This window comes from Narcine bancroftii, chromosome 14 (genome assembly GCF_036971445.1).
Source record: "Narcine bancroftii isolate sNarBan1 chromosome 14, sNarBan1.hap1, whole genome shotgun sequence".
NCBI classification, from domain to species: Eukaryota; Metazoa; Chordata; class Chondrichthyes; order Torpediniformes; family Narcinidae; genus Narcine; species Narcine bancroftii.
In genome coordinates, this window is record NC_091482.1 from 12,306,724 (window position 1) to 12,328,129 (window position 21,406).

The 21,406-nt window shown below is 38.9% G+C and overlaps 1 protein-coding gene across 1 annotated transcript in view; it reads left to right on the top strand.

The window, feature by feature from the left end:
* cpda (carboxypeptidase D, a) overlaps nt 1-21,406 on the top strand; it is a 64,649-nt gene that overhangs the window by 12,213 nt on the left and 31,030 nt on the right. Inside the window, exons 3-8 of the mRNA XM_069911465.1 lie at nt 7,904-8,046; nt 9,498-9,667; nt 12,120-12,481; nt 14,975-15,166; nt 16,189-16,356; nt 17,715-17,824. Of these exons, the coding sequence (XP_069767566.1) occupies nt 7,904-8,046; nt 9,498-9,667; nt 12,120-12,481; nt 14,975-15,166; nt 16,189-16,356; nt 17,715-17,824 (1,145 nt within the window). The remainder of the gene's footprint in view (nt 1-7,903; nt 8,047-9,497; nt 9,668-12,119; nt 12,482-14,974; nt 15,167-16,188; nt 16,357-17,714; nt 17,825-21,406) is intronic.

Sequence of the window (21,406 nt, forward strand, 5' to 3'; positions counted from 1 at the left end):
CCTTAACACTGTATCCAAAGCAAGCATTCTGCTGTGGTCATGAGTGAATATACAAACAAATGCATTTTCCTTCTGCTTTGTACATGTTCTTTAAATGGTTAGCTGTCATAAATTAATAAATTAAGTTTTCTTTACTTTGTAATGAGTCTTGTTCATGACCTAAAACAAACATTTTCAAGGGCCTGTTGATGACAAAGATAAAAAGCTTAGATTTTAAGGTGCATTTAGACAGTTTTAATTTGTACATAGCAGTTGCAGGATATCCTGTCAGCTTGTTAAGTATTCTATTGAGAACAGCTTTCTTTACATAATTTTAGGAAATGTGTTACAGTTGCAGTTATCTTTGAAAATTAAAATGGATGTAGTCATGACTGAACCGCAATGAAAGACCAACATTCAATGTATACTTTAACATCAGAATTTAAATTTGTCTTGCTTTTACTGCTGAGTTGAGGAGTGGATGGTTCGGTGGGTGGGGGGGAAGGGGGTTCACTTTGCAGGTATTAGTTGAACAGTTGTTTATTTTCAGCAGTTTGTTTGTGATGAATATGTTCCTTTGCATCATTAGTATAGTCAGTCTTGGCTTTATAGCCATTTACAGCACAGTAACAGGCCAGTTCGGCCCTACTAGTCCATGCCGAACATCACCTCCCACCTAGTCCCACTGACCCACATTTGGCCCATAACCTTCCACACCTCTCCCGTCCATATACCTATCTAAACTTTCCTTGAATATTAACATTGATCTCACTTCTACCACCACTGCCGGAAGTTCATTCCACACCCCCACCACCCTCTGCGTGAAGAAATTCCCCCTCATATTTCCCTTATTTTCCCCTTTTACTCTCTTGTTTGAATCTCCCCCTCTCTCAGTGGAAAAAGCCTATCCACATTCATTCTATCTTTTCCCCCTTATAATTTTGTAAGTGTGTTTAATTAGGAATTGGCATTTATTGGGTGAAAAATCTGAGCCCCCCCCCAGATCAGGGATAGCCAAGTTTTTAATTTAGTACATACTAGGGATGTAGGTTAATTGGGCGGCACGGACTTGTGGACTCAAATGGCCTGTTACCATGCTGTATTTCAAGGGCCTAGATTATGGTAAATGATCTTGTTTGATTTGAAGAACAGGACTTCTCCAAGGTTCATCTGGTTAGGGGCTCATAGTTTTTGTTGGGAACGAGCTGTGTGAATATCGCAGGCCGGCTTTCTCCACAATACAGCATTTCAAAGATATTTAATGGCTGCAGGAGAGAACAAAATTGCTTCCAGTACCATGGAAAGATTCCACATGCATGAAGTATTTTTTCTCCATTTTCTGCACTGTTTGCTCTCCGCCATCCAGCATCCATAGAGAATAGAGGGTGGTGTTCGCTCAAGAATGCCAATTGCATGAAAACTGTTCAAAAATTACCATAAATCAAAATAATATTCTGTGCGTAAACTTTTAAAGAAATTGTTAAACTTTGTCATCTCTATCTTTTAACAATGTTTTATAATTAAATTTTATATTTTAAGGCCAGACAATATTAATATATAATTGCAAGTGGAAATGAATAAGAACCAAAGATATGTTTTAAATTGTATGTTCAGGAGAGATGAGGATAACGTTTGCTGAGCTGTCCAATGTGCAGTGAAAACTCTTCCGGTTGGGTATAGTGACATGCCATGGGTTCAATGTTCAGTGAGTTAGAGAATTGGCAAACACTTGTGACTGTAACTACAATTTTCTTTGCTAACCTGTATAATACTAATGGTGTGCCCTTTCTTCCCCTTCTGGTGTAATTCACCAAGTAACTTTCAGTTCACGAAGAAAACAATGCAAATGATGACATTTTAAATTAGATTGAATTATAGGATAAAGAATAATTTTGTAGATGCTTGAGGTGAATTGGATGGATTTTAATTTTCTTTCCTATTACGTTGCTTATGGTCATTTACCTTTTCTCCAGCCATACAGTCCTCCAAGTCAGATCTCAACTTTCCTTAATTTCTTCTCATGCCCCATAAGGGTGGTACGGTTAGTGTGGCAGTTAACACCATGCTATTAAAGCAGCATTGAATGTTTCAAATCAGATGCTGTCTGTAAGGAGGTTAAGTGTGAACTGTGGGTTTTCTCTGGTTTGCTCCCACCCTCTAAATCTTATGGGATTTGAAGGTTAATTGGGTGTTACGTGTTTCCATGGCAGGAATAGGCATGTACTGTGCTGTGCTGCTTTTTTAAAAATCATTTTTCCTTTGTCCTTAATACCTATTGTCTGAAAACTTGATCTTTCTCTACACTGTATGTGTGAAGGTAAAATGAGAGGTGGCTAAGAGACTATTGAAATTCTCAAGTAAAAAAAAAAGTAATAAAGATGTCAGACCACAATCAGTGAAGGTTGGTAAGATCTTCTCTGCAATTTCCAACACCACAGGGCTGTGTTCTTAGCCCCCGCTCTACTCACTTTACACCTATGCCTCTGTGGCTTGGTACGACAGTAACACCATCTACAAATTTGCTGACGATACCACAGTCAGTAGTGGCTTGTATAAAGGAAGGGGATGAATCAGCATACAGGATGGAGGTCGAAAACTTGGCTGAATGGTGCACCAACAACAACCTCGCACTCGGTGTCACCAAAACTAAGGAGCTGATGGTTGACTTAAGGAAAAGAAAGCCAGAGGTAGACAAGCCAGTGATCATCGGGGGATCAGAGGTGGAGAGGGTGAGCAAATTTAAGTTCTTTGGAGTCACTATTTTGGAGGATCTTTCCTGGACTCGACACACTCATCATGAAGAAAGAACATCTGTGTCCCTACTTCCTCAGGAGTTTGCGCAGGTTTGGTATGACATCAGAAACGCTGGCATATTTCTGTGGAAAGTGTGCTGACCAGCTGGTCTGGTATGGAAACACCAATACCCCTGAGCGTAAAGCCCTCCAAAAAAGTAGTGGACACAGCCAAGTACTTTACAGGCAAAACCCTCCACACTGTTGAGTACATCTACAGAGAACACTTCTGTCGGAGAGCAGCAGCAGTCATCAAAGACCTTCACTACCCAGCACGTGCTCGGTTCTTGCTGCTGCCATCAGGAAGGAAGTACAGGTGCCACAAGACTTGCACCACCAGGTTCCTACCCCTCTTGATATTGCACAGTTAGTTTGTTCACATTAATTATCTTTTTACAGTTATTTGTTTACACGTTTTATGCTGTGGACAGTTTATTTTTTTGCATGACCAACTAGTGGTAATACTGCTGTGTCCACAGGAAAAAAGGAATCTCAGGGTTGTATGTGATGGCAGGTATGTGACAATAAATCTGAAATCATTTTGGCAGAAAATGAATGAAAGCAATGATGAGTGATGTTACTGGGGAGGCAGACGTTGACATGATCATTATCATTGATCCCTGGTTATCAGCCTGTCCAATGGTTACAGGCTTTGTTGAAGCATTGAAATGATTAATTCAATTTCTGGTTCCACAGGGCTACACAGCTGGGATAAAAAGCCCTTACCTTTACTAAATAACACTGAATTGCTTAAATCCTATCCTGGGAGGTCTGTCATGAAGTGAATTTCATTTCTCATTGCAATCCTACTGGGAGATTATGAATGAATTTGGTTCCAGAAGTTCCTGTACCTTTGGTTTTAAGTCACTCCTTGCTCTAATCTTTGGTGTATCCTCAGCTTTGCTAGCTGAATATGAGGAATTTTGCAGAATAATATCTGACTTAGTTTAAATAAGCTACGCCTGTACTGTGAATAAAGGAAACTGGGGTGAAATGACCATGATGTATGCAGTGGGGTGGGGGAGGTTTAAACCATTTGTGGATCTAATATCTATCTATTGGATCCTACTGAGTTTAATAGTGGTGGAAGACTTTTAGAGCCTGTTTGCCACAACCCAGTGAAAATAGGCACATTCATTTTATTTATTTGACTTATCAGTATTTAAAATCCTGTTATCTGCAAATTAGAACATGTTTGTTTAATTGCAATACCACAACAGAGAGGTACTTAAAAACATTTTCAGGTCATGAGAAATACAGAACTGAGTAAAGCAGTTCTTTACTCATTATGTAGAGTTGGAAGTTAAGTTGTGTAAAGGTTATGACATGTACTTATTTGATAATTTGATAATCACTAGTGCTTTACTGATGCAAAGAAGTTTTGCTAAGATGATAAAATTACTTTTAAGGTGCTGGGAGTAGATCGTTAATTTGTTCTGGTTTGACCTTGGTAGCAGCAAAAAAAAAGGTTTAAATTGTTTTGCCTGGTAAAGTGTTTACAAAAATGTTTGCGTGATTTATTGGCTAATGGTGGAGCTTTGCCAGCCTCAAACTACCGTCTCAATGTTAATTTTAAATTCTGAAGTTGAACTTGGCCAAGTTTTTTTAAAATCTAACTTCACATTCCTGGTGAGAATGACCTCTCGGTGAAGTGACTGACACGGATATGCCTTCCTTTCACATTGACAAGTAGGCCACTGTTGCCAGTGATGAGTGAGGAGACCAGAGGAAGAGATTTTGTGCTTTCATATTTTTTTTTCTTTGGCTTGGCTTCGCGGACGAAGATTTATGGAGGGGGTAAAGGTCCACGTCAGCTGCAGGCTCGATTGTGGCTGACAAGTCCGATGCGGGACAGGCAGACACGGTTGCAGGGGAAAATTGGTTGGTTGGGGTTGGGTGTTGGGTTTTTCCTCCTTTGTCTTTTGTCAGTGAAGTGGGCTCTGCGGTCTTCTTCAAAGGAGGTTGCTGCCCGCCGAACTGTGAGGCGCCAAGATGCACGGTTTGAGGCGATATCAGCCCACTGGCGGTGGTCAATGTGGCAGGCACTAAGAGATTTCTTTAGGCAATCCTTGTACCTCTTCTTTGGTGCACCTCTGTCACGGTGGCCAGTGGAGAGCTCGCCATATAACACGATCTTGGGATCATATACAGTTAAAATAAAAGGAAAGAAGTTGAGCTTCTTTACTTCCAACAGAAGTCAAATTGATCCTTTGTTTTTAGTAGGAAATATTTTTTCCAAAAAATCTTGGTTTTTTTTGTATTTTGTTTTGAGTAGCATCTGCAGTGTCTGATTTACATTAGTCTTGTTGTGGCCCTGGGTACTTTTTAATTTGACTTGGACTTGTTTTATACTTTGACCTTGACTAATCTTTTAGTAAACTGCTACAAACTGATTAATAAACTGTAACACTAGCTCAAAATCAGATTTACATTTTCTGCTGCTAACAATTTGAATCATTCAAAATGAAATCACCAGGAATTTAATTAGTCTGAAATTAACAGCTCAATTTTTCACGTTAACTATCTAAATTCCAGGTGATATAACACTAGTTATTTTGTATTCTCATTCCCTACTTTTGAAACAAACTATTTAAAGTTATTACAACCTCCAGATTAGATCTCATCAGGTCATAATTTTTCCTCGTATTTGTGACGTAAAGACTAGTGCTCCATTTACCTTGATTAGTTTCTGGACCTGTCCATGAACGTGGACCTCAACTCGCTTTGGATCTCCACTGCTTCCAGCTCTTTCTGTTCCACATCAGTGACTTCACATTTTCTATATTGTTTTCCCAGTGCTTCTGCCCTGCTCGCAACACAACCTGTATTTGTACCCGTGACAAACTTGAATATGTGGTTCTTCTATTCCAGCTAAATAATTAGTACTTGCAGCAACTACTTGTAGCACCAAAACAGTCATGTGGGACATCACTGGTTGCCTCCTACCAGTCATGTGGGACATCACTGGTTGCCTCCTACCAGTCATGTGGGACATCACTGGTTGCCTCCTACCAGTCATGTGGGACATCACTGGTTGCCTCCTACCAGTCATGTGGGACATCACTGGTTGCCTCCTACCAGTCATGTGGGACATCACTGGTTGCCTCCTACCAGTCATGTGGGACATCACTGGTTGCCTCCTACCAGTCATGTGGGACATCACTGGTTGCCTCCTACCAGTCATGTGGGACATCACTGGTTGCCTCCTACCAGTCATGTGGGACATCACTGGTTGCCTCCTACCAGTCATAGTGCATTCTCATTATTATTCTTTCCTCTGTTATTGAACCAAATTCTAATTGGGTCAATAATTAGCTTTTAATAAAAATAGTGATCTCCCAAGCAGGCTCTAATATTATTTCTGTAGAGAGCAGTCTGGTGTTTGAGACTTGAATGCTTGGCTTTCTTCTCACTGCTGCAATCCCATTGTTCATGCGAGGCGAACGGTTGTCAGTGAATTCAAAATCGTGCATTCATTTACATCATGCTCCCTGATGCAGAACTTGTAGAGTTCTTAAATAATTCCAAGAGATATCATTTCAATTGTTGTTCCATCCTGTCTGTAGATTAAATCTCTGACATCTTTGGTCGTACACTTTTCCACTCCATTTATTACCCAAGGTCAGTTGTTTGCATTTTACTTCCAGGTCCTCTTTATTCCCCCACCCCAAATTTCATCACCCATAACTTGCATCGGTTTCTGGGCTGCCCACTACATTACTTGTCGCACTTTTATTGTGGATGCAGCCACAGTATAAAACTTAATACAGTATAGAGTGTGTGCACTCACCACTGCATGGCTCTGGTCTACTAATGCCAGTTATTGAAGGCATGCAGTGACAAATTTCTTCCCAAGTTGCACAGCATGCTGATTTGTTAATGTTTCACTGTTTCTTCATTGCTAAGTTTAGGACCTGAAACTCCCTTCCCTATAGCACTGGGAATATTCCTACATTGACTGCAGCATTCAAGATGATGATTCAGCAACAAGTTCTCAAAGACAAGGGATGATGAATGATGTTGCTATGCCCCTAGCATGAATTAAAAATGAAGTGCCCGTCCTCAGTGCTGTCACCGTCGTGCACAATTTTGAAGGTGCACCCCAGGGATGTTTTGGCAAATTTTCAAAATTGGCTTTTGGGAATTAACCACTGTCATTTCCAAATTCTTTCAAGTTCTTCAGATCATTCCTGGGGATCCTCCTTTTACTCTCTCAAAAGATAAATTGAGGTAATCGTTAGAAGTGTATTGAGGCAGGAGTTGTCGCTACCTGTATCTGAAAACACATTCCCATCGGTTGAAAATGGGTTATGCTGGCAGTGTGGTGATTTTGGTTTGTTAAGCAGAATCTGTAGGTTGATCTTCCTTGCTGGAAACATGAGAATATAATCTTTATACGGTTTATATAACTTTGCAGTTCATGAGAATATAATCTTTATACGGTTTATATAACTTTGCAGTTCATGAGAATATAATCTTTATACGGTTTATATAACTTTGCAGTTCATGAGAATATAATCTTTATACGGTTTATATAACTTTGCAGTTCATGAGAATATAATCTTTATACAGTTTATATAACTTTGCAGTTCATGAGAATATAATCTTTATACGGTTTATATAACTTTGCAGTTCATGAGAATATAATCTTTATACAGTTTATATAACTTTGCAGTTCATGAGAATATAATCTTTATACGGTTTATATAACTTTGCAGTTCATGAGAATATAATCTTTATACAGTTTATATAACTTTGCAGTTCATGAGAATATAATCTTTATACAGTTTATATAACTTTGCAGTTCATGAGAATATAATCTTTATACAGTTTATATAACTTTGCAGTTCATGAGAATATAATCTTTATACAGTTTATATAACTTTGCAGTTCATGAGAATATAATCTTTATACAGTTTATATAACTTTGCAGTTCCTCCAAGCTGAAACATTGTAAATGCAGCTTAAAATAGTACCTGGAGACTAGTCCTATCCACATTTTGGAATGTCAGTTGAAACTGAGAAAATATTCCCTATAGTAGAAAATGTAATTGTTTATCTGTCTAAATACTATTGAACTTTCCACTATCAGCATGAAGGTTGTATGACAGCTCATTTCATTTGCCTTGCAGGTGGGATGCAGGACTACAATTACTTGCACGGAGACTGCTTTGAAATCACACTGGAACTCTCCTGCTGTAAATACCCACTTGCTTCTGAATTAAGTAAAGAATGGAACAACAACCTTGACTCCCTTCTCAGTTTGATGGAGCAGGTATTCAAAAGGAATGTGCAATAAAAGGAAAAAATATATAATTTGTCATTGCTTGAAAAAGTGACCTTGTTAACACGAGTTTTTAACGGGATCATTTTCGAGTAAGAAAGTAATAAATTGTAGAGGGTTATTCAAGGAGGAGAGGGATTCCTTGGTCGAGAAATTATTTAAAAAACAAAGCAAATGTGGAAAAATTGAACCAACAAAAGAAGCAAAATTCTCTCAAAGAAAATGTATAGAAACTGTAAGAATAATATTCTTTTGAAAACCAGGAATGTAAGGGAATGATAATACTTCCCTTGTGTCTGTGGGATTTTGAGAAAAGATCCAATTTTTTGGATAATAAAGCAGGGAGATCAGACCGATTATAGTAGATCGTGTTTGCAATGTGTTTTGTTTGCAAGTACTTTCTGCAGGCTTTCAACAATGCATCACACAGGGTATTTAAAATAAAGCTGATGGGATCAAGGGAAAATAATGCTAAGATACAAGACTAGTTCTGTAACAAAAGAAAAGACTGGTAGATGAACTATTCTTAAACAAGGTGGTTGTTTGTTGGGGTGCCGCCTCGTTACACTTTTATAACTATTGTTTTGAGATGATAGAATACTTAAATTTGGCAGATTGTAATGACTATAATTATAAGATTTTTTAATGTGAAGAACAGTTGTGTGAATTAAGTAAAGCAACCTGAATTTTAGTGAGGACCTGACTGGGAGGCCAATGTATTATAAATTGTGGCTATTTCTGGGCACCACATTTAAGGAAAGTAAGTATGGGAAACATTTGCAGAAAACCAGGACAGTTCTCCTTCAAGCAGATGACCTTTGAAGAGATGACCAAATACAAGCTGGCAATATGGAGAAACATGTTCTCCTTGACGAGTGGTCAATAATGAGATGGTAGATCTCAAGTGTAAGGCAAAAAGATTGAGACAGGAAATTAATTTTCTTGAGTTGTCAAGATCTGGAATCTGCTGCATGTCAAGGTGATGGAATAGTTCCATAAGCTGTAGAGCAGTTGGCAGGCATTCAAAGAGGAATGTGCAAATTTAAGGATACTGTAAGTTTATAGATCAAAGAAATACTGCTTTTCAGTGGGCCAACACTGACTGAGTGGACTAAAAGACAGCCTTCTGAACGGTTTTTCTGATCCTTTAGTGCTTTTCAAGTTGTAATGGACCAAAGCTATTCACAAACCGATTATATTTTTCAAAATATGTGACACCTTCTATGGATTACATCTGTACATCTTAATTGTCATCGATACTGTAGTATACAGATGGAGACTGCAATATTTTATATACTGGCATCTTTTGCACATTCTAATCACCACCCAAATAAACCTCTTGACTCTCATGTCTAGATTTTGTTACTGCTTGGTACTTTCTGAATAACTTTTTTTTTACTAACTCATCAATTGCAATTGGCATTTCTGCTTGTATTTTACAGGTGCACATTGGTGTTGCAGGATTTGTCACAGATGCTGTTCTTGGCTTGGGGATTTCCAATGCAGCTATTGTAGTTGCTGGCATTGATCACAACATAACAACAGGGAAGTTTGGTGATTTCCACAGGTTGCTCATGCCAGGCAGCTACAATATCACAGTTGTTGCACAAGGGTAAGGAATATCAATGCCAGACACCTCTCCTCTTAGAACAATGAATATAGGTATTCACTCGACAAAGTGACAAGGTGATAACCTCTAAGGAAGGGCCACTTTATATTGGAATTAGTTGTCCGGGTTAAATTCTAAACTGACCCTTATTCCCATTTTTAATTTATGGCGTGAGGGTAAATAGATGTTAGATGGTGGATCATTCAGTGAGCTGAAGGGATTGTTTCTCTTCATGACTGATAAATTGAGTTGTAAATGATCCATCGATTACTGCAACTAATTTTTGTATTGTATTTTATAATCCATATTTCTACAATATTGTTGTAGGAACTGATGTTGCACTGGTGTTTACAGTGCCTTCTAATGTTTGGGACATTTTCCTTTTTTCCTTTATTTTCCCACATGCTCCACAGTTTTAAATTTGGAATCAAACAATTAGCATGTGATTAAAGTGCACATTCCAATGTTATTCACAGTTATTTGTATACATTTTGTTTTAACCATGAAAAATTACAGGACTTTTGTATATAGTTCCCCCATTTCAGGGTGCCTTAATATTTGGGACATTTGGCTGGTGTTATTACTTAGGTGTGTTTAAGTGCTTCATTGGTGCAGGTATGAGAGAGCTGGGCTTGCTTCTAGCCTTTTGATCCCCTTTGGAGTCTGTAGTTGCCATTTTTCAACACGAGGACCAGAGTTGTGCCAATGAAGGTCAAAGAAGCCATTATGAAGCTGGAAAAGAATAAAACGGTGAGAGATATTGCCCAAGCCTTAGAATTTCCAAAATCATCAGTTGGAACATCATTAAGAATAAGAGCATACTGGTAAGCTCAGTCATCACAAAGGGACTGGTGGGCCAAGGAAGACCTCCACAATGAAGAAAAATCCCCAAACGCCTGTCTGACAGATCCAAAACACTCTTCAGGAGGCAGTTGTAGATGAGTCCATGACTACTGTCTGCAGAAGACTTCATGAACAAAAATACAGAGGTGACATTGAAGATGTAAACCACAGAAACAGGATGGCCAGATTAAATTTTGGCAAGAAGTATTTAAGAGCCTTCAGAATTCTGAACAGATGAGACCAAGATTAACCTGTATTAGAATGATGGCAAGACCAAAGTGTGAAGGTGTAAAGGAACTGTCCAAGATCCAAAGCACACGACCTCCTCTGTGCAACATGGTGGTGGGCATGTTATGTCCTGGAAATGTATGGCTGTCACAGGAACTGGCGCCCTTATATGCAATGATAATGCTACTCTAACTGCTAATGGGAGTAGCAAAATGAATTCTGACTTGTATAGGAAGATTTGCTCAAATTTGAGCAAATGTCTCCAAAGTCATTGGGCAGCACTTCATCCTTCAGCAAGACAATTATCCCAAAATGCTGCTAAAGGAACAAAAGAGTTGTTCAAAGCTTAAGAACTGGAAAATTCTTGAATGGCCAAGTCAATCGCATGATCTAAATCCAATTGAACGTGCCTTCCATATGAAGAAGAAAAAACTTGAGGGACAATTCCCCCAAAACAAGTAGGAGCTGAAGATGGTTGAGGTAGAGGCTTGGCAGAGCATCACTAGAAAAGATACTCAGCACCTGGTAATGTCCATGAATCACAGACTTGGAGAAAAGTGTTGTAATTTCTACATGGTCAAACCAAAATATACACAAATAACCTTGAATAAATCTGGATATGTGCACTTTAATCACATGGAATTGTTTGATTACAAATTTAAAACTGGAGCATGGGCAAATAAAGAAAAATAAGTGTCTTTGTCCCGAACATTATGGAGGGCACTGTAGATGCAGAAGTAGCAATCCCTCTCGTATGATAGTTATTGGCATTCAAACATTTGAAGGAAGTCAACATAAAAATAGTCAAACTGCACGTCAACTTTCAAATTCAACGTGCTGATGTCTTTGCTTTGTTTGCATTGCTCTTCCAAACAGCAGAGTTTAGGTATATAGTGAATTTAAAAAGGACTCCTTGTTTACACCATGAAGGGAACATGTGCTTTTAACCCCTGCTGAATATTATTAGAGTCCTAATGAATTATTTATGTAATGCACGTCTAAATAATTCATCGTTGTACTCTACTCAGCATATTTTGTGGTCTCTCAAAATAATGAGATACATTTTGGTTTGATTTTTTTCAAACAATTGTGAGTCATTGAACACAAAGAATGGAGTAAAGCTCAGGGTTTACTCATTTTATCTCTGATCTTTTGAATCTGTACCCCTTTTAGCATCGACATTGTTGGTCAAATTTCAACTTGAGCATATTGATGTAAATTCACATGTTGAAACTTAGAATCCAGTAAAAAAATTAGATCTTAAACTTCCCTAATTTTCAGTTGTTTGCTTTTTTTTTTAAATAAAAATAATGATTTTATATGATGGGTTCCAGTTATTTATTGAAAAAAGTGTTGTAAAAGAATGTTGCTTGTATCTTCACAGCTACATGCCATACATTATCTTGGATGTTGAGGTGCTAGAGGGTCCTGCCACGCAAATTAATTTTACCTTCCAACCTCTAGTAGCTGCAGATAATTATACTTCTGAGACCGTCACTCCAACCATGGCAAGCACTACTGAATTTAAGATCCAAAATGTATCTGAGATGGAAGATGTAGATCAATTTAAAACCATTGAGCCAGAGAGCTTCAGACATCATAATTACATTGACATGGAGATCCTCCTGAGGAAATATGTAACAGAATATCCAGCAATCACAAAGCTCTATACCATTGGAAAATCTGTGGAGCAAAGGAATTTGTATGTCATGGAAATATCGGACAATCCTGGAATCCATGAAATGGGTATGATTGCAAAAGGATCTAGATTTCAGAACTCAAAATGAATGCTCTATAATTCCCTGTTCCCATGTTCTAATTGTTATGAGAACAAGGATTTTATTGCCCCATTTATGACTGGAAATGAAAGTAACTCACTAAATGCATTCTTTTTTTTCTCTCAATATTTCTGCATAATATGGGGTATAATTGGTACATTCAAAAGAGAAATCAGGAAGGAGGGAAAAGAGGGACCTGAGTTGCTTTGGAAAATAGGGGAAAGGAAAATCTTGAGTTTCCACATATTAATTGCAAAAGGGTAGCTGTGAGAAAATGGGGCCCCTTCTATGAGGGTGGCTAATGTTCTTCATTGAAAGCCTGCAAGGATTTGCCTTGGAACTACACTGAGTTTAACATCAGTTGGTTACTGGAGGGGATTCTGATATGTGGGATCTGCTTGCATTTGGAAAGACCTCAACTGGTGAGGAAGTCAGCATGGCTTTGTGAGTGGGATAGTGTATCATGAATTTGTTTGTCTTTTTTGAAGATGGGTCAGTGCTGTCTACACTGACATCAGCAAGGCCTTTGGCAATGTCCAGAAGGTGAAATGGCATGGGATCCAATGTAAATTGGCCATTTAGGTTAAAAATTGGCTTGATGGCAGGAGGCACGGTAATAGAGGATTGTTATTCCGATTGGAGGCCAGTGAATAATGGTGTGCTGCAGATATTGGTGCTGAGTCCCTGTTTGTCATCCAAATTAATAAATTGGATAACAACATAGTTAGAATGGTTCATAGGTTTGTGGATGATGCCAAAATTGCTGGCTTAGTGGACAGTGAAGAAACCTATCTTGAGTACAGTCTTTCTACAGATGTGTGGTGGGAAGTGTGCTGACCAGCTGCATCACAGTCTGGATTAGTACACCAATACCCCTGAGCATAAATCCCTCCAAAAGGTAGTGGACACATCACAGGCAAAACCCTCCCCACTCTTGAGAACATTGTGCACTTAATTTATTTTTTTTAAATTCTCTCTATATTGCATAGTTTGTTTACATTTGTTGTCTATTTACACTTTGTTTAAATGTATATGCTGCGTACGTGTTGGGCACTACCAGTTGCCCAAAGAATTCTGGAGACAAAGACTGAGGGGAACGATAGGCTTTATTATACAAGAGACTGATGGCCTGGTCCAAGCTAGGGAAAATGAGGAGAGGGAGAGGGGACTCGACCTTTATGGCCTGGGTCACATGTTGGAGACCAGGGAGGAGTCAAGGACAGAAAGTCACCAGAAGGGCAGTATACACAACCATATTACCACATTACGGTTGTTTTTTGCACCTACCAATAAGTGGTAACTCTGCCTCACCTGTAGAAAAAAGAATCTCAGGCTGGTGTGTGATATCATGTATGTTTGCTGACAATAAATCGGAAATATTTAGATGAATTGGGGAAAGTGGGCCAATGAATGGCATGAAATTCAATTCAGACAAATGTAAGGGGTTGCACTTTGGTAGATTGACTGTGCAAAGTCTTGCCCTAGTTTAATTGGTGGGGCCTGGATACTGTGGTGAAACAGGTGTACAGATGAATAATTCCATGAAAGTGACACCACCATTAAACAGGTTGGTGGGGAAGGTTTTTTATTGGTCAGGACATTGGGTAGTCAAGTAATATTCTAGCTTTAAAAATTATTGGTGTGACCACACAGAGTATTGTATGCAATTCTGGTCACCTAGCTTGAAAAAAGATGCCTTTAAGTCATAAAAGTGACTAAAAGATTCACAGGACTGGCAGGCTTGAATTGTAAGAATCTGGATAGGCTGGGATTTTTATTCCTAGAAGATTACAGAGTGAAGGTTGACATGTTAGAGCTGTATAAAATCAGGAGGGGGAAAAGAAGGTATATAGTCATCCTTTCTCCTCCTGGGGAAATTAAATCTAAAACTGGAAGGCGTAAATTGAGGAGAGAGGGGAATATTTAAAAGGGACTTGAGCAGCACCTTTTTGTCACACCGGTTGGTGGCATGCACAAGAGGCAGGTACAATGTAACATTTGAAGAGCATTTGGGCAGGTGCATGGATAGGAAAGGTTCAGAAATGTGGGCAAATGCAAGTAACTGGGACTAGTCCAAGTGGACATTTTGGTCACCACTGACAAATGGGCTGAAAAGTCTGTTTCCATGCTGTAAAACTGAATTCTGGTTCGAATTAAATGGTGAACCAAGCAGCTGTGGTCATTTGACCTATTCTTGAACTTCTACAATAAGCTGTTGTTTGAGTGGTAGCGACAAACATGTTTCTTGTGGTGATCATAAAAGGAGAGTCCTCATGAATTCGATAATATATGAAAGTCAGCTTTGCAAGAAGGTAGAATTTGCATGCAGTTTTGTTCCCACCTTACATAATTTTGCATGGCATTATTTTGCAAAATTATGGATGTAATGTGGTTACGCATGAGCAGTCTATAAAGTGAAATATTGAATTATGCTAAATAGTCACACTTTCTATTTGACTAGGTGAACCGGAATTCAAGTACATTGGAAACATGCATGGAAACGAAGTAGTCGGCCGTGAGCTCCTCCTGAATCTTATTGAATACCTTTGCAATAATTATGGGACTTATCCAGAGGTGACCAGTTTGATAAATAAAACAAGAATTCACATCATGCCTTCCATGAATCCTGACGGCTATGAAATTTCAAGAGAAGGTGATATTTATTTTTGATTGGATAAACTAAAGGTTTTCCAAGAATGTTCAATAAAAATATGCCCTGACTGAAAGAAACTGATAATTTGTGTTCCAGTGTTTGTCTTCTGGCGACATCCCACTGACGTTTTCTTGTCATACTTTTTGTTAAAATTTGAGAAGGAAAAAAGTGAGAATGGACCTGTTGATCTCTGTTTGCTTATCTCAGTCATTAGGTTTGTCTCCTCTTTTGGAATTTGAGTGACGACCATTTCCCCTCTTTGAACATGATGGGATATCTCATACCAATGCTTTTAATGTTCACCAGTTACCGTGCAACTAATTGTTCAAGGAGAATGAATTTAAGAATCTTTTTTTAAAAAAATTTGTTTTCAGTTTAAATCCTGAAATCATCTGTAATTGATTTAAAAGAATACTTAAAAATTGATAACACTTGATCTCTAACTTCAAATGTCTTTGCAGTTCTTGAAAATTAGTCTGATTTGCTAGTACTGTTTATGATATTTGCCTGTAGGGTAAATACATGTAATTTAATTTTAATTAAGACATACAGCATAGTTACAGGCTCTTTCTGCCTATAAGCCCATGCCACCCATTGACCTACAACCCTGGTATGTTTTTTGAACTGTGGGTGGAAACTGGAGCACCCAGAGAAAACCCACGTAGACACGGGGAGAATGTACAAACTTCTTACAGACAGCGAGGGATTCGAACCCAGGTCCCGATCGCTGGTGCAATGACTGCATTGTGCTAAAATGTAGAAACTTCTTACAGACAGCACGGGATTCGAACCCAGGTCCCGATCGCTGGTGCAAGGACAGCATTGTGCTAACTGTCGCCCATGAGGATGGGAAGAATAAGTTCATATTTTATTCTTTTCCAAAATACTAATGGGTTCTGTTCATTCACAGATCAAGTCGTGTTTTTGATGACATTATGTACACACGTGATGTGAAAGTTTCACTCTTGTTTCTGAAATTTGTCTTGCATGTTTCTGAAACATTGCTCTGATTTTGTTTTTAGGAGATATGGATGGTGTGGTTGGTAGAAACAACAGTAATAACTTTGACTTGAATCGCAACTTTCCCGATCAGTTCTTTAAAATCACTGACCCACGACAGCCTGAGACCTTAGCTGTGATGGATTGGATGAACGAGATTCCTTTTGTATTGTCTGCTAATTTGCATGGAGGTTGGTACATTTCCTCAGTCAAATGAAACCTGGCTTTTACCACATTTTTTAGAAATTTTGAGCACGCATTAAGTTCCAAAAGACAGGGAAATGAACAAAACCAATTTTTTTCCTCTTTTTGAAGTTCCAAACTCGTAACTGGCATCTGGTTCATGGGAAAAATCTTGCTTTGGTCATTGTTGTTCAGATTTGAATCTTGACAGTGAGTGTCAGCAATCACATACCAACAAGCCCAAAAATTAAGACCAGCAGTGGACCATTAGTCCCCTTAAGCCTGCTCTTCTGTTTTAAAAATATGGCTAGTCGAGTTACAAGTTCAACTCCCCTCCATTGGAATTGTTCATTGCCGAATCAAGAATCTCTATCTTTGCCGTAATGCTTGCATTACCATTTGAGGAAGTGATTTTTCAAGACTCTGAAGGGTTGAGTGACCTATTCTTGAATCTGTATGTTCTTAAGTCACCTCTCAATATTCTATACTCCAGTGGATACAAGCCTAGTAGGAAAAAGGTACTGATGTCACCAAAATCAATATTAGTGTAGTAATCTGGAGTTCAATTAGAATTCCTCTTTCCTTTACTCACAGTCTTAACTTTTGTTACTCTCTTAGATATATTCAGCTAATTTAGGGCAGATTAGGATCTGGATTTGCACAGTGTTAAAAAAACTCACTTGAGTCTACTGCAGTGAGGTAACTAGTTCCTTTATTGGTATGTTGCTGGAGTCCCAGGTATTTTTCTCTTGAAAAGGGGAATTCTTGTCATGCTAAAAGATGAGGTAAGAGTGGATTTTGGTCCAAGTGCACTTGAATTCCACTCTGCAAAAAGAATCCTCTGTTGTTTTGTTGACTCCTGGAAAGAGTCCCTTTGCAGTACTCCTATCTCAGCAGGTTCATTTCCCAAGTTTAGTGAGCTCAATGCTAGGGAATGTTCCGGATGTATAATTACAAGCACTGGATGTACTTTGAGAGAACCAAATTCAAGCAGGAGTGGGCAGAGGCAATTGAATGAATCGTTTAGAAGGCTCTGAAAATTGTAAGTTTTTAACTATAGTTGATTTTTGCATGTTGTGTTGAAACTGAATCTTGGTCTTCAAGCTTGTGGAAGCTCCAGTGATATGGGCATAGACAGATTTACGGAGATAAAGCTCTGGGCCTAATGTCATTGCGCCACTTGATTCTGTTCCTATCTTTCTCAGCATCCATCTAAATTTCAGACAACTACACGAATGCATTCTTAGAATTTTTAAAGGAATTTATTCAAAAATGTTGAGGTATAGATTTGAAATGATTTGCGTTTAAGTGGATCACCAGTATATCAGAGCAGATTCAAAATGAATAACTGTGTGCTCTTGATTAGGTTCCCTCGTGGTGAATTACCCTTTTGATGACGATCCAGATGGCACAGAAATGTATAGTAGGTCACCAGATGATGCCGTCTTTCGCCAGTTGGCACTTTCTTTTGCCAAGGTATTTGGATTACTAACATGTTTGATTTTTAAAAATCAAAATTGTACTAAATGAAATGTTATCTATTTCATATCATTCCAGTTGATTTGTCTTTCAAAAACAAGAGTAACCTACTGTTGAATTAGTTTTAAGAATATACTCTGTCCTTTTCATCTTGTGATAATAAATAACATTATTCTTTGAATGTGTTCTTGAAAATTCACATTGAATATACAGTATATTGATTTTTTTATAATAGACAAACCCTAATTTGTCCATTAGGTTAAAAACAAAAGGCCTGTTTTTATGGCACTTGAGTCATCTCCTTGCTTTCCCATCTTCATTCTGGGCACCACTGTGAAACTGAAATTACAGCTATACCCTGTTACTTCAACATTTACCGATGTTCTATTCCTCCTACTATTCTCTCTGCAGTCTTTCTATTTACTGATGGGTTTGCTTTTCGAAGGTGCCTTTGTCTACAGAGCTGCTCTTTCCCGTGCTCAAAAAAGGCTGCCGCTTGTCAATATGACTACGTATCAATATTCCCCAATGTTGAAGTCAAATTTCAGTTACCTGTTAAATGATTATTGTATTTAAAAATAAAAAGTTAGTTTGGGTATATTTGCAGTTCTGAAACGTTGTTATCAATAAATACATTGTTATGTCATTATTTTAATTCAACTTTTTAAGCAGCGAGTTGACCAGTTCTTTGTGAAGGTGCTGTCAAAATGTTCAAAGGTGCAGTGCTGAGATTTATAATGTCAATGGGTTTGATGAATATCTCCCTTTCACACTCTTCTCCAACCTCATCAGCCCAACAGTGCATCACAAAACTCAAGAAAATAGGCTAATATGAGGTCACCCGTCCCCCCCAAATCTTTCCGTTCATAATGATCATAGCTAATCTATCTGAGCCAGATCTACATTGCCATCAATCTATTTATCCTTGAACAATATATTTACCTCCACTTTAAATTCTTGTATTGAGTTAGCCCCCATGTCTCTGAGAGATTTACTACTCTCTGTAAAGAAATGTTCCGTATACTTCAATTTTAAACCTTGAAACAAATTTGGGTTTCATTTTATTGCCTTGTAGACCAGATATATTGAAAAGCTTTATTTTGCTTGCCCTGCAAAGGCAAACAAATATTCACCAAGTAATCTGACAACCATTATTAAAACCAATAAAAGGAAAAGAGTCCCTGATCTTGCTGCCTTATCTGATGTAGGTGCCTTGAACGCCCCATGATCTATATAGCCACAAGGGACGCTACACAGTTCTGAAGCTGGGCTCAAGGCCCGTATCCAGATCTGATCTTCCCTCTTGTTAGATTCTCCCATTATTGGGGGAAATGTCTGCATTTGCCCTGCCACCACCGCCCGCATTAGAATCTTGTGTGTGTATATATAAAATATAGAAAAGACAGCCTCTTAATCTTCTAAATGCCATATCCTACAAACCCAATCTGTTCAGCTTCTCTTGATAGGACATTCCAGGAATTGGCCTGAGGAATCTCCCATCAGACTCCCTCTAATGCTACTCTATCCTTTATTAGGTAAGGGGCCTAAAACTGCGTGTAATACTCTAGGTGTGGCCTTTCTAACACCCTATGTAACAGGACTGTACCATTTCTAAACTCCAACCTCATCAATAAAGGCCAATGTTCCCATTTGTCCTTTAGCCTCTTGCTGTACCTGCCTGCTAACTTTGTGATTTGTGTGCATCACTGAGATCCCCCTTATATGCAGTTTCTTTTTTATTAAATACTAAACTTTTGATTTTCATACCTCACACTTTCCCTGCATTAAGCTCCAGTGAGTTACTTCTGTGTTTCTTGCTTTATTTCTCTCCTGATCTTCCTCCTTGTGCTCTGTTTCTCTTGACTTCCCCCTCGTCTCACCATTTTGCTGCCATTATTATGATGAAACTCGCAAGCTACAATGTCTTTATTTGTCAAATTAAATTGCTTACTCCACGTATAAATGATACAATCTTTCATTTAAATTAGTTAATATTCTCCTAAAGCTTCCTTTGATGTGGAATTTGCAGCTTGACGGTGTTTTGTCATGTGAACTTAAAAAATATTATTTTCTGATGTTTGTGAAATTGATCAAAGACCATCTCTTCAAAGAACTACTTTGACATCAAAAGAAATGTCGAAATGGAAACAAAGAAATGTTAACGTAACTTTTTATACATGAAGCACTTCAGCTTCATTAAGCTAATGTGAAAATAATTATTGAAATGAGTGAATTTACTGTAGTATTCCTGTTAACTTCCTTTGCATTAAGTGACAAGCATTCTTTTCCTGAGGAATGCAGAAGGAAGTTGATTGAAAGAGGAAGGAAATCATTTAGCTTTGGCTCCCTTCATTTCAACCACAATTGAGACCAATATGTAGGCGGTGTCCATGAATTTGGCAAGTTTGCATAACTAGAGGTTCGGGGTGGTGGGGGGGGGGGGGCAGGGGAGAGTGGAGAGAATATTAAAGAGAAGATGATGAATTGAGTTAAAGTTTGAAATAACCAGTGATTTCTTGGTAAAAGAGTCTGGAAAAACAACCAACTGAAAAACCTCACAAAGATAAGCGTATACAGAGCCGTTGTCATACCCACACTCCTGTTCGGCTCCGAATCATGGGTCCTCTACCGGCACCACCTACGGCTCCTAGAACGCTTCCACCAGCGTTGTCTCCGCTCCATCCTCAACATCCATTGGAGCGCTCACACCCCTAACGTCGAGGTACTCGAGATGGCAGAGGTCGACAGCATCGAGTCCACGCTGCTGAAGATCCAGCTGCGCTGGATGGGTCACGTCTCCAGAATGGAGGACCATCGCCTTCCCAAGATCGTATTATATGGCGAGCTCTCCACTGGCCACCGTGACAGAGGTGCACCAAAGAAAAGGTACAAGGACTGCCTAAAGAAATCTCTTGGTGCCTGCCACATTGACCACCGCCAGTGGGCTGATAACGCCTCAAACCGTGCATCTTGGCGCCTCACAGTTTGGCGGGCAGCAGCCTCCTTTGAAGAAGACCGCAGAGCCCACCTCACTGACAAAAGGCAAAGGAGGAAAAACCCAACACCCAACCCCAACCAACCAATTTTCCCTTGCAACCGCTGCAATCGTGTCTGCCTGTCCCGCATCGGACTGGTCAGCCACAAACGAGCCTGCAGCTGACGTGGACTTTTTACCCCCTCCATAAATCTTCGTCCGCGAAGCCAAGCCAAAGAAAAAAAAAAGATAGGACCTGAGTGGATTAAAAAGTATGAAGGCCTGGTGAGATCAGAGTCAGACATGTGAAATGTTTTTGAACCGGTTCTGTGGTGAACCGTGGCGAAAGTCAAGAAAGTATTTGCAAGGTAGAATTTCAGAATGAGCACTAATGAGTTTACCTGCGGGGTGGAGGAAGAATATGTTACAGTGCAGTTCAACATTGGAGAAATTGGACTTCACCTTAAGATTCAGAAATAATGGGAAACACTAACTTGGGAATTAGGAATTTTACCAAAGAACAATGCTGTTTATAAACTGAGAAACCAGTGGAAACATTAGCCATGGACGCAGTTGAGAGAAGAGCTTTTGGATCAAATTAAACA